This window comes from Pygoscelis adeliae, unplaced genomic scaffold (genome assembly GCF_000699105.1).
Source record: "Pygoscelis adeliae isolate BGI_AS28 unplaced genomic scaffold, ASM69910v1 Scaffold123, whole genome shotgun sequence".
Classification (NCBI taxonomy): Eukaryota; Metazoa; Chordata; class Aves; order Sphenisciformes; family Spheniscidae; genus Pygoscelis; species Pygoscelis adeliae.
In genome coordinates this window covers 1,123,950-1,138,196 of record NW_008824650.1, presented here as the reverse complement: position 1 = coordinate 1,138,196, position 14,247 = coordinate 1,123,950, and the positions used below count along the sequence as shown (strand labels likewise).

At 43.1% G+C, this 14,247-nt stretch overlaps 1 protein-coding gene across 1 annotated transcript in view; it reads left to right on the top strand.

Annotated features, from left to right (window-relative positions):
• DPP6 (dipeptidyl-peptidase 6) overlaps positions 1–14,247 on the top strand; it is a 268,280-nt gene that overhangs the window by 250,932 nt on the left and 3,101 nt on the right. The window contains exons 17-23 of the mRNA XM_009322491.1: positions 223–270; positions 4,730–4,828; positions 6,883–6,952; positions 9,535–9,729; positions 10,465–10,519; positions 11,411–11,516; positions 12,361–12,419. Coding sequence (XP_009320766.1) covers positions 223–270; positions 4,730–4,828; positions 6,883–6,952; positions 9,535–9,729; positions 10,465–10,519; positions 11,411–11,516; positions 12,361–12,419 — 632 coding nt within the window. The remainder of the gene's footprint in view (positions 1–222; positions 271–4,729; positions 4,829–6,882; positions 6,953–9,534; positions 9,730–10,464; positions 10,520–11,410; positions 11,517–12,360; positions 12,420–14,247) is intronic.

Below are 14,247 nucleotides of genomic sequence, written 5' to 3'. Positions count from 1 at the left end.
GTTGGGAAAGGGCTTTGAAACCTCGCATGTCTTTGAGTCTACAGTACTGTCATTTATTCATAGACTCTTTCTAATACCAGGGTGATTTGCTTTTTAGATTACTCTTGCATGGAAAGCGAGTGTCAGGAGTCTTCAGCTCTGTGGAATTCAAAACCAGGTTCATGTGTGTCTGTGTGTGCTTTGATAGATATTTAACCAAGTTCTTTTCTTCTTCTTTTCAAGGTCCCCGAGTCCCGATGGTGACTGTTCACAACACAACTGATGCACAGAGTAAGAATGGGCTTGAGCCTTGCAATTCTTCAGAGCAAAGTAGCCAGGCAGGACACGGAGATGTAGCTGCTGTTTAGTAAACTTACACTGGCAGGGAGCCCAGACTCTGCCTAGATGCAAGTCTTGGGATACGAAGACAGTGGTTTGGGCATGACATTTGTTATCAACTTTCTCAAAAAAATACACAGTCCAGATCTCTCTCTCTTTTTGTAAGTCTTTTACAAATATTGATTCATGTCCTACTCAAAAATAAGAAAAATTTAGCTTAGTCTATGGTTTTTAAAAAATCACTCTGATATGGATCACCAGGTTGAAAGAGAGAACACAGAGGAATGAGCCCCACAAGTTGTACCTCTGCCTGGTTTCCTGCTCTGTTCATGGGGTTTGTAGCAGTTACTTGTTCAGTACAGCCTTTTTAATGCTAGTGATTCACATCTACACCAGTGTGAAGCTGGAATTATTCCAAATATAGGTTTCTTCCCTCAAAATCTTTGGTACTGGCTGTAGCCATTACCAGACTGGTTAGGACTCCCTGTAAAGCCCAGATAGCCGTGAGGTTTCTGGGGTTCCTCCGTCACCCCTGTAGCAACACAAATTATCCAGAAAGATCAATTTTTTACCCCAAGTCAGCGTGGCAGGGAGCCTCAGATAGACAGCCTTTCTCTGTCCCTTCTCTACAAGGGTCTTAAACCAAGGTGCCCCTTTTTCTTTCATGAGTCTCAGTAGACTTCATAACAGTGTGAGGGACTGAGTCTCACGTGAAACCAAGATTTATCTGTTCCCATCATTTTGATGGCCTCAAGTTGCACCAGGGGAGGTTTAGATTGGACGTGAGGAAAAATGTCTTTACTGAAAGAGTGGTTAAACATTGGAACAGGCTGCCCAGGGAAGTGGTTGAATCACCATCCCTGGAAGTATTTAAAAGACGTGTAGATGCTGCGCTTAGGGACATGGTTTAGTGGGCATGGTGGTGTTGGGTTGACAGTTGGACTCAATGATCTTAGAGGTCTTTTCCAACCTTAATGATTCTATGATTCTATGATTCTATGATGGGAGACCCTTAACTTTTGTTTTAATGTAGAGTTTAGCCCAGCCTTAACCTGCAGTCAGGGACTTCAGGCATTACTGTGATCCAAATAATAAGCAACACCCTTATTCTAGCCGCTCTGTATGTGGCCAGTTTATCAGGTGTCAGTTTAGCTTAACTGGATTTACAGCAACTCATTGCTGTTGTATCTGCAAATGAGCAGAGCAAACCAGGGAACTTGGCTCCCAAACTAAAGGTTTTCTGTGAAATGCTGAGCTCCTTAATTTCCCATTGAAGGTGGTAAGTGTCAAAGGAAAAACTCCTGTGGCACCAGGACATGTAAGAAAAAAGCACAGGATCCACCTTGCTTTATACAGTTGCCGTGTGTGACTTTTTATACCCTGTTCTCTCAAATTCTGTTGGCAACATGCATTTCAAGCCCTTACTCCACCTTGAAAAGTTCTGCTTGTAACCAGGATGTGTACAGTGCAATCCCAAATTCTGATTGCATTTTTTTAAATCAAATTTAAAATCAGATTTGTGGCATATTGTATCCTTATAATTAAAATAGAAATACTCATCAGTGTTCCATCTAGTGTCGTGTCCAATACTGTTAAGGAGATGCATTGTACATTTAACTCTGATTTATCCTCCCATCCTTTTCAATTAATTTGCCCAATTAAAAAGTTCCTTTGCAAAGAAAGACATGCATAAAATTTAGCAGCATCCTGGGACAAGTTAGGTTAAAACAATGTACTGCTGTGTGACTGTCCTGTAAGGGCAGCAAGAAAGATCTTTTCTGCCAAAGCAGAGCAGCACAATGTACCCTGGACCATGGCTTAGGGTGTCTGCCATCACCTTGCTTATGGGATGACCGAGAGATAAATATTTCATTTCCTTGTGCCTCAGTTTCCTCACTGGTCTACAATTTCTGTGTAAAAGTGCCATGAGAGCTGACTGATTTTGCTGCCCAGAGGAGGGCTCTCACTTTTTCTTCATGTTCATGTTGTTGCTGCTGGCAATAGTGAGATAGGGGTATAGCTCTGTCCTGGTCTAGACTGGTCTATATAAGTCTGGTCTCTTGTGAAACTACTTCTGCTATAAATAAGCAAAAGTTGGCATTCGTAGTTATTCTGGTCTACAAAAATACAAGAATTGCTTTTTTAAGTAATACTGAAAGCACATTGCAAGCTCCTAGCTTTCCAGTCTTTCTGCACCAGTGACCACTCATATCTCAGTCTGTGCACAAGGGTGTATCAACTCTTCTTCCTCCCAGCAGAGACCAGGGCTTGGCAGAGCCCTTGCTGAGCATAACTCCAGAGCAGCCTGGAGGCTGCTCTGCCAGCCTCTTCAGCCACAGCAGATGTTGTCACAGGGCCAGGAGAGTTTCTTAGCTCTGACCTACAGCGCCAAAGTGGCTTTCTTTTTTTCCCCCTTAAACACAATACCTTAATGTTGCCGAAGACATGGAGATGGCTGGCTGGCTATAACAGCATGTACAGGATAGTGCTCTCATGAACTGTGTCATAGCCTCCTGTGTAGTTTTATAAAATACTTTTAGGTGAATAAAATGAGAGATACTATAAAACAGAAACAGCAAATGAAGGGCTTGAAAAAGTAACATAAAACACACTGAGACTAGTTTTATTTTGACAGATATACATGTGTAGCATTTATTACATAGAGAACTGGATCTAGTCATGCACAGAACACATCCCCTACTGAAATTCATGATCTTCTGCATATGGTTATCATTTCCCCTGGTTCCTTTTTTTCCCCTCATTCTTTTGCTTTTGAATAAAGGGCAACTGACAGTTGCATGTTACTGAATTTACTTATTTAATATGAGCCCATTACTCTATAAAGGGAGTTTGCCTCTGTATTCTGCAATAATCTGATAACAGTGAGCTGCACTGAATATTATAGCGTGCTTACATTTAATTAAGCAGTGACCATTTGTACTGCACAGACTCAAGCTCCCTGTGGTCCTAAAGCAGAAAAGAAAGTCCTTTAGGAGATATGCCAATCTTTTTTATTTCCTCCACAGTCTTCCTGGCTTTCTGTGAATGCAATTATATGAACAAATAAAACGGCTTGACTAAATTCCCCTACGTGGCAAGCCCCTTTCTGCTGATAAAGCTACTTGTGTGTGCCATAATTAAATAAGAATCTTAATATTTAACTAAATGTAATAGGCTGTTGTTTTGGCACTTTTGTGGGGGTTGTGGTTTCAACAGAGATGAGCCAGACTTTTCAGAAGCAGGGTGAATAGTCATTGAACCAATATACTACTGCTGAAAGATCTGTGAAATTTATTAACTGGCATGTTTTTGTGCTGTGCCTGCCTGTTCAGCAGAGATGGGCAATGAGAGCATGATAATCAGGTCCTGTAAGTATTATTTGAGGAGCTGGAGTTACACATCTATTTATCAGTGCATCTCAAAAGGGAAGTTACAGTCAATAAAACACATAATTTGGTGCGAAATCCTCAAACCCTCCTTGGGTTCACGTGGCAGAGATGGTCCCCTGGATGCCCCCAGTTCAAACCCAGCCTGATGCCATGGGGATGAGCACTGCAATGAGCTCCCCAGACCAGGATTCACTGCCACTGCAGTGGGATCCCCCCGGCCTTTGAATCCCTCCCCCATGGGGGTCAGGAGCCTCACCATCACCAGGAGACATTTCCCACCACCTAGGACATACAACTTGAAACATCTCCTAAAGATGGGCCCTTTCTGTACCAGCTGGGAAGGACTTGCTCTTTCTGATGTTGGAGGTGGCCACTTTTTCTAGAAGAGGCTCAGCAGTTAGAGCACATGGCCAGGATGTGGGGTGTAAAGGCTAAATCCTGGGAAGGAGGGAGGAATCCTCTATTTCAGCCCCAGAGTCCTTGGATAAGACACACAAGCAAAATGAACAATTCTTGAAACACTCTGAAAGCCAAGACTGCTCCAAAACCTGATGTTGCAGGGTTGTATGTTTTTTGTCCACTTTACTCTCCCCATGGTTTTCCTTCCCATGGATTTTCTCTTGTGTAGCAGCACAACCTTGTCCTGAAGCCCTCCAAAGTCTCCTCGCTTTCCCCATTTATTTTGTGTAACTTGAACACGGACATTCTTCATTTGATATCTAGCTTTGCATGGCAGGTAGATGTCTGACTGGGACCCATAGTAGTGTCTCAACACAGAACGTCACATTCCCATTTGCTGTAAATCAGCTGAATGTCACTGATTTCAGGAATATAGCTTTTTGCCAACACAGAACCTGGAAGAGGTTTCAGAGGCTTAACTGAATTAGACGTCTGTGAGGGCTAGAAGGAAATTCTTTCATAAGGAAACTTGTGTTACAAATATTGAGGTGGCTATAAAATGTTAAAATATGTTTTCACAAACAATGTCAAAAGTTTTTGTGATCTTGTCCTTCTTCTTTCAGAAATTTTTGAGCTGGAGGTAAATGAAAATGTGCAGCTGACGGTAAATGACAGGCAAATGCCTAAGGTAGAATACATGGAAATCAAGATAGATGATTACAGTAAGTAGCACCTTTCCTCTCTCTTATTTTTCTTTTTCACTACTGTTGCCGTGAAATTATACAGTCATCTTGGCTAGACTAGCAGGAGGAAAAATTACTTTGGCTCTCAATAAACTCACACAGTTTCCAAAGCACTCTCTTAGGATGTGCTACATAAGGAGATTATTACAGAGACAGGATTTGATGAGAATGCAGCTGAAGAAAGGCAAAATGATAGGGCTGGGGTGTTTTTTCCTTTTAAAATTTTCTTTGTAGAGAAAAAAGCCACTCCGGGAAATGACACGGTGTGATGCGCCCATTGTTCGAGGCATTTGCCCTAGCTGGACTGGTGTATTATTTGAGATGGGTTTGAAGCGGGATACTGTATGTGCTTGCTGGTTACAGCTGTGGCCGCCTTTCAGTATACAATGCTGAACTGCAGTGAATTAAGATGACTCGCCAACAACTGCCCATCGGAGTCATTCATTCAGGATTCTTTGAGAAAGCCATATCATTTGATAGGGTTGGAAAAAAACAGCTTTATGAGAAAAGCCAGGAGAGATTTCACCTGGAGTAAAGAAGGCAGAAACTTGGAGCAGTTTATATCTGCAGCTGGTGCATTATGTATACCACTTGTATAATCATTCCCCACACATCTGTGTGCTAAACAGGACAGAGAGAGAGAGAAAAGCCTAATGGCAAATAGCCAAAGGGTAAGCATTTTCTGCCTGTCTCTGTAGTTGTACCTGAAACAACCTAAAAAGCATCTCCTCTGGCTGTAAGCAGATATCTTACCTATATGTAGAAAATCCACATACTCAGAGTTGTGCAATGATTCCCAAAAATCCCAGTTTGTGTGTATGGTGGCAGCTCTAAAAAAAACCCCAAAGACCCTGGCTTCAAAGTATGACCCATAATATTTCCCATGCCAAAAAGGAGCTCCCCACTGTAAGCCAATTCGTAGTGGCACTGGCAGCTTATTAAGAATAACTCAGCTTGACGTTAAATTTCTTAACTGCAGGTATCATTGAAATGTAATTCTGCTCATTTAACCAAAAATATGTATGTGTGTGTGTAATAAATACAAGCTGGCTGCAGCCATGTGGCTGTTCTGCTGTGCCCTCCCTGTATTTTCAAGGCTTTGGGCTTAACAGCTTTGGGAACACTGCACGCAGCACTCAGTTATATTTAAAGTCAAGCGATGGCCTTTTTGGTTGTCCCTGGGCCATTGATCCAATTTGCAGCTATTAGCATTTGGATGGAATAACTAATTAGACTGAGTGTCAGACAATGATTGCAAAGCAAACCACTTAAACCATGCGGTTAATCTGTGTATTAATCTACTGAAAATGCTCCTAATACTGATTTAATTGCTGGGCCTTTGCTAATCTGGATTATAGTTAACATTTTAAAAATAAAAGTGCTCTCATTAATGCGGAAAGCATTTGCATGGCAGCGTTTTGGCTCTCAGTACCAGGCCACAGGAAGCAGTTAAATGAAGCTTTGGTGAGCACGTCTCTCACTTACATTGGTTCAGTACCAGTATAATGACGTGGGTTTCAGCCGTTGCCTCCTATTTTACAGCAAAATTAAGCCCTTTGAAAGTTAGGATTGAAATACATGTTTTTCTCTCTGTCTTCACACCATTATAGCAAAATAATCCTATTCTCTCCCCCAGCCACCATATTTAATTGGATTTTAAATTATCATTTTCATCGCTGATTTTCCCCCTCCTCTGCTGCCCTGAAATATTGATTTCTGGCTGTGTCACTCATCCAGCTGCCAAAAAGGAAAATTATAGCTATTGCCAGATGTTAATTGAATGCTGTAAAAGTGATGCATGACTGAACAGCTCGCGCTGTACTCCCAATTTACATTTCTTGTCACCTCGACTATCATAATATGGATCTTTTCTTTGACAACATCTGTGTTCCTAAGGCGTTATTTACCAGTGCATCTGATGAAATGCCATTTTGTTCGTGCTCATAAGTGGCCAAAACACCAGGAAAATCTATTAGAGTTATGTCAGCGTTCCCACACTGAAGACATGCTGTTATTTGGGTTTTTTTTCCTAGAATTGCCAATGCAGATCTTAAAGCCAGCAACCTTTTCGGACACTGCGCACTACCCCTTGCTTTTGATTGTGTAAGTTCTCGCTCGTCCTTCCTTTCTGTTCACATTTTTAGGGCAGCATGGAAACCTCAGCCATGATCAGAGCCTTTTAAGATATGTTTTGTATGATGAATGCCAGACCGCTGTAGCACCTAAGTCCAGCACATTGGTCCCTACCCCCTGCCTCACCTCAGAGTTGGGAAAGGCTAGACGTAGGTCCCTTCTCTCCCGTGTTTGAGCCAAGGGTTTCAGCTCCCAGGAGGGTGCCCTAGTGAAATCCTGCAAAGTAAATTGTAGGATTTTGTAAAGTTGTTCCACGTACACTTGCAATTCAACAATTTTGGGGGCAGAAACAGGAGGGGGAGGAATAAAAGACGGATGTTGACTTTGCACTCTGTCCCAGTGCTTAGGGCACTCACCCTGTGCTTAACAGGTAGTTTTAGAGTGGGATGCAGTCAGCCTTACTACAGCTTAAATTTTGGACACCCTCATGCAGCAATCCTTCCCATCTAAATGCCAGTGTTCCCTGAAGTGACAGTAAAGAGCGAGCTAGAAACCTTTGAAGATCTTCACAACGTTAGCATTTCTATTAGGTAGGTAGGATTTCCTCCTGGCAGGTATAGCAGATGGCTATCTCTTTCTGCAACATTTAGTAATAATAATACATATTACTGAGTTTTTTTCTGGCAATTTGGAAAGAAACTGGGGGAGGGAAGTCACTGACCTTGGAAGAACCTGTTTGGCCCTGGCTGCGTCCCACTGCATCGCTTGGTCCCTGCCAGGGAACCCCACAAGAGAGAAGCCTCATGCAGGAGTGATGAATGCCTGATGAATGCCTAAGCACCATCCTGCACATCCCTCCATGAAGGACAAAAACACTGCAATAAGCATGTCATTACATCACAAAATTACTGCAGAGAAAATGTACTTCATTATACAAGTGCTTGAGGAAGATTGGTACTCATCAAGCTAACAGCACTTGATTAGGCTGCCTCTGAAGCTGGATGTGGCTGGGTCTCGCTTAAATAAATGCAAATGACTTAAGTCACATGCACATTAAAATCCTGCAGTGAGTTGCCTGATGTCTCCAAGAACCCCAAAAAGGACAAGAAGTAGATGGAAGTGCCAGTGGCTCTACAGTAATCCCAGTCCTAAATTACTTACAATCATCATTCTCATCTCTTGATTTTTCTGAGCTGTCTGGCTGAAGTGGGGTCAATATTTCTCAAGACAGTTCCCCTCTACAGGATTGGGCCCTAAGCAGAAGGGTGAAGAGGGAGTCTTGCCCACCCCTTCCCCTTCCCCACCAATTTTGGGCCAATCTGAGCATTTTTAAGCTGTTAGTTTTATCGCTTTAAAAATGTCCTTTCCCTCTGTACTTGTGTGAAGCAGTGGTGACAGAAGTGATTGACAGCTCTACCTACATCCTCTCTCAAGAACCCCATGGGAGAAGGAAGGTCTGGGCTGGGTGAATGGGGGCAGTAAATGAAGCCCCAATGCTTGCCAGTAAAGGAAAGGATGATTGATATTCGCAAGCTTCATCCAACATATTTTGGCAGTGCCAGCACACCCCAAAGCCAGGCTCCTCACAGAAATCCCTCCACCAGAAAAATACCATCTTTGGGGAATGTAGAAAATAGGTATAGATTAGAGCAGGTATAAAAAGGAAAAACGCAACTGACCTCTGTGTTTACTCACAGGAGGAATCCTGCCCAGTTAGTGATGTGCTTACTAGGTTTGTTCAAAGCTCAGCTTAGTGCAGCAATAGTTGCTGTGCAAAGAGGGAGGCAGAAACCAGCCTGCAGCTTCCATCCCAGCTTCAAAACCCATCCCACACAACCAGTCTTCTGCATATCATTGTTGCAGAGACTGGTCTCTGTCGTGGTTTAACCCCAGCCGGCAACTAAGCCCCACACAGCCGCTCGCTCACTCACCGACAGTGGGATGGGGGAGAGAATCGGAAGGGTAAAAGTGAGAAAACTCGTGGGTTGAGATAAAGACAGTTTAATAGGTAAAGCAAAAGCCGCGCACGCAAGCAAAGCAAAACAAGGAATTCATTCACTCCTTCCCATGGGCAGGCAGGTGTCCAGCCATCTCCAGGAAAGCAGGGCTCCATCACGCGTAACGGTGACTTGGGAAGACAAACACCATCACTCCAAATGTCCCCCCCTTCCTTCTTCTTCCCCCATCTTTATATACTGAGCATGACATCACATGGTGTGGAATATCCCGTTGGCCAGTTTGGGTCAGCTGTCCTGGCTGTGTCCCCTCCCGGCTTCTTGTGCACCTCCAGCCTTCTCAGTTGGTAGAGCATGGGAAGCTGGAAAGTCCTCGACTAGTGTAAACACTACCTAGCAACAACTAAAACATCGGTGTGTTATCAACATTGTTCTCACCCTAAATCCAAAACACAGCACTGTACCAGCTACTAGGAAGGAAATTAACTCTATCCCTGCCGAAACCAGGACAGTCTCCCCTTCCTGAAATCTACCCTGCCTTACAATGCATGCGGGAGCTGCCTGTCCCCATTGCCACGGCAAGCTCACGGCCCTGGGGACAGCATTTGGCCCATGCTTGGTGCCATTGCCTTTGCTTGATGCCTGTTTCTGTTTCAGAGATGGGACGCCTGGCAGCCAGATTGTAACAGAGAGATTTGAGGTGACGTGGGAAAGCGTCATGGTCAGCTCTCACAACACCATCGTGCTGAAGTTCGACGGCCGCGGGAGTGGCTTCCAAGGCACTAAGCTATTGCATGAGGTTAAGAGGAGGCTGGGCCTTTTGGAAGAGAAGGATCAGTTGGAAGCTGTCCGGTGAATGACACTGTTATTGAAGAAATTAATTCATTAATTATAATTAACTCAAGACTGTCATTAGTCCTGGTTGCTTTAATGGTGTGTAGGGTAGAGCAAGGAGATGGGAGGGAAAGCCAATGCAGTCATACAGCTGTGACCAAGTCATGGCATGTGAAAGAGAGCTCATGCCAGCCAGTGCAGACAGAGAAAAAGAAGCCTTAAGCAGAGCTAAATTAGAGCACACTTATCTGTATCATGTGTTCAAAGCCTATTTATTTTTAGCTCTGTACAGTCATACAGCTATGAACAAGTAAGCTTGAATATCAGCTCCTACATTAATTTTTTGCTGGCCTGGTAGTTGGAAAAAATCCATCTTCAAACCCTTAAAATTTTTAAAACAGAAAAAAGTGCAAAACCCTAAATGTCGAGTCCTGTCATACTGTTAGTTTTATTCTGCACATAATCACGCTAAAAACAGTATCAGAGTAGTGCAATAGCATCAGCTTTATTATGACTTTCAGAGGTCATGCAAGTTATTTGTTGCCATTGCTTGGTCAAATCCAACACAACAGGTTGCAAGATTAAATTGAACAGAGATTCATGTGAAAGTGGCGTGTAGCAGCGTGAATTTAGATTGTCTGCATTGTTTTTCTGCGGCCATCCCAAATTCAAGCTGATAAAAATCACACTATGTTTGCTATATGTAAGAGAAAAATATTTTTAACCCATTGTTTCTTCTCTCTCGTGTTCTAGGACAATGCTGAAGGAGCATTACATTGATAAAATGCGAGTCGGTGTGTTTGGGAAGGTAATGTTTTCCCGTTGTTCCCCTGTGCTGTTCTAGTTGGCTGATATGGCTAAGCAGCTGAGCTAAATCCTGATTTATTGAATATGTCAGTGGTGAATTTTTTATTATTAATTTTTGAGATAGACTGCTTCTTGCTCAGAGATGTTAAAGATGAAAGCTTTCATTTTATCAATGTATTCGTCAATTTTTTTTTTTATTAACTTCCAAGTGCAGAAAGCGACTATTTGTCAGAAAAATGCTGTCAGATAATTAATTATTTTTTCCCCTTGCAAACTTTCATTTTGTTTTCATCTTGTCCCTTAAGGCCTATGGGAATGTGGGTAGACCTAGCTCATGTCGTACAAATGTGCAACAACAATATTGATTTCTGAGGCTGATTTGCACCACAGTGTGTGCCCGGCTGGGAAACAGCAATTGCAAAGTACACACAGTTTGAAATGAGAATGGGACTGCAAGTAGAAATTGTTTATTGTGGGAGATGCAGGCTTAGAGTGGGCGAAGAGCTGCACATACAACAGCATCTCTGCAGGGAATTGTTAACAGGCTGACGGCAGATGCTGAAATTGTGATATCCATTTTAAATAGCAAAAGACTGGGGTAATATTTTGGAGAGGTAACATATCTGATTAGACCTACAGCCATAAAGTGGGATGAAAAGAGGCAAGCTCTTGGGCACAAAACCCTCCTGCCTTCAGGAGAGTGCGACGAGTATAGAACTCATCTTCAGCCTCATCTGCCGAAGCCAGGGAGATATCCCTTGTTTCATGTTTTTTCAGGGCTCTATAATGGCTGAGAGTTTGCTGCAAGGTCTCAGCTGCTCTGTTTCTGTACCCAAAAGCAGCAGTGCCTCATTGCAGGACCGCTGACGCCCCTGCCCCATTTGTGTTCCAGGATTATGGCGGCTACCTGAGCACTTACATGCTTCCAGCTGGCGAAGAGAACCAGGTGTTCGCCTGTGGAGCTGCTCTTTCCCCACTGACAGACTTCAAACTATATGGTAAACCCCATCCCAGAGCCTACAGACCCTCTTGCTACCACAAATGATGTTTCTGCCCTAATCTTTCGCAGTTATCTTCTCTTTGTTCCCCAAGATCCTGCCTGTTTTGTATTGTGTGTCTTCTTAGGACTAGCTATAAGCCCTTTTTTCCCCCTCAAGAGCAATTTTGCTGGCACCAGTAGGACCAACCATGGTGGTCAAAGTAATTACTCACCTCTTTTAAATAAAAGAGAATTGGCTCTAAAGCCCTCCAGCCTCTGACACCAACCTGCACCACTGCCTTGAACGTGCTTCTTTCTTGCCTGAACCACCCATCCGTGGAGCTGTGGTCCAGCCTGCCCACTTCGTCCTCTCTCTAGCGGCAATACTCCACTGCACACGGTGGTCCTTTCTCTTAGGGACACCAGTTCCCTTTGCACTTGGTCCCAGTGAAAATCAGGGGACTGCCATAAAAATCAGTGGTGTTAAGCCAGCCTTCAGGTCCCATACAGTTATCCCTGAGAACAATGGAAGCCCGCAGTCGACTGTTGATGGAGATGGCCCCATGTGAAAGGAGAAAGGGACACAATATGATAGTGCTTTTCTCTTGTATCTCAGTTGCATTAACAGAAAAAAAAAAGCTCTTCTGTGACTGATTTAGAAACCATAAGTAAATGGTGATAATGAAGGACTGTAGTATCATATGTATTCTTAGTGCATATTCAAAAACTGACAGAAATATGTCCTGTGTAACTAGGGCAATGTTAGAAAATAAGGTCTTTTTTAGTATTTGCAGTATTTGACTCAGAAGCACCAGTGTACTCACTTATGACTGAAAGAGATGTTTTCTTTTTTTCTTTTCAAGCTTCAGCCTTTTCTGAAAGATATTTGGGCTTGCATGGGATTGATAACAGAGCATACGAGGTAACTGCATGGCCACTGCATTTCCCTGATAAAACGTGAATGGAGTTTTAACTCTTCCTCCATGTGTTCTTTTTTGGGAAAGGAGCAGCATATGCACTAGTAAAAGTCTGAAGGTGTCCTTCAGCCTGCTGAGTGCTTTTGTTGTCTTAATAGTAATAATGGATATGGTTTTTATTGATTAACCTTCATGTCTGCCTCTCTAAATTGGGTAAATACAGTTATTCCAGTTTTACAGATTGAAAGAGCTGTGGCTGAGTGACTCAGATGTGCCTAAGTGGACAGGATGTCATGACCTCCTTTAAAGTTCATCCCAATAGTCTTGCCACTTTGATTCTCTCCGAGATATAATTTTTGACCCAGAGTCAAGTTAAGCTCAGCTTCTCTTGGCTTTTTCAAAGTCAGCACAGATGTGATATTTCACATAGGCAGAACTGTGTGCCAGAGTTGGGCAGGACATGGAAAAGGAGACATGGCACCAGTTAATGAGGATATTGTTTAATATGTATTAGGAAAAACCTAATAAAGAATAGTCACACAAACAAAAATTGTTATACAGAAAACCTTGTTAAGCCTGCTAAGCCTTGTCTTCAGCTAGAAGCCATGAAGGCAGCAAAGGTTTGAAACTGTTTTCTTACAGAGAAGGCAGGTAGCACCCTGTGACCCTGCAGTGGAAGCTTTTCCTGGCTATCTAAATACTGAGATCATTGTCTCTCAGATTTTGCACTCATGATCTCTAGATCATTGCTAACTCTTTTAGTCCTTTTAGAAATTTGAAGGCAGGTCAGTAGAGGTGAAAGCAAGGGAAGATATTCCAGAAATGAGAGCTTTGTATTGCCACGTGCTCTTTGTGCGTTGAAAAGCTGGCCTAAGCAAATAGCGGTACTTTTAGCTGACTTGGGATTAACTGCTAGGAACAGCACCTGAGCTCTCCGCAGAGCATGGCACTGTTCTGGGTACGGACCCTAAGTGATACACGTCTCCTACATGCCACAGTTGAACCATGAATTGCTTAGGGAGAAGAACTGCCCCTAACCCGTGGACCAGACATGAACTTACGAAGGTCACATAATTCAAGACTTGATGTAGACTCCAAAAAAGCTGTATTGTCATGTGGTAGGTTACAACTGAGGGAGCAGAGAGGAAGGAGCCATATAGGGGGAGAACAGAGTGCAAGATATGTGCATACACCATCACAAGACTTAAGCATCACAGCCAGCAATCTGAGGATGAGACAACTCATTAACTAAGTCTAACAACAGAGGGAAGACCAGAGGCCACCCTTACAAAATTTGCAAACGCTTTCTAAGTCAATACAGAGCGTGGAGCTGCAAGAAAGCCAGAACAGGCCTGCATCCACCAAAATTTCCGAAAACTTGCCTCTAGCACCAAGGAAATACGCAGGACCACTTCTAATGTTCAGGGTTGCTTTATCTTTTAAATGAGGAGAGATACACATAATCTGTAATGTAAAATGTCAGTGACCATATCTTAATAATACATGCCAATGTTTTTAGCCAGCTAATTCAACCTCCATAACCAGGCATGGAAGGTTCTGTTGCTGTTGGAGATGCACTTGGCTATCTTCTGTGGAAACCGCATAGGACAGTGGGAAGATGAAAACAGGTATAAGATAGGATTGATACAAGGGTATCTTAACTGAAAAATACATTAGCTCATGCAAGTGAATGAGAGCTAGGGCAAATGCCTTTAAACAGTGAAGGAAACATGAATTTAAGCTGAGACAGCTCTTCTTCCCTGCCCCCCTTGTCGTGGTTTAACCTCAGTCGGCAACTGAGCACCACCCAGCCGCTCGCTCACTCCCCCCACC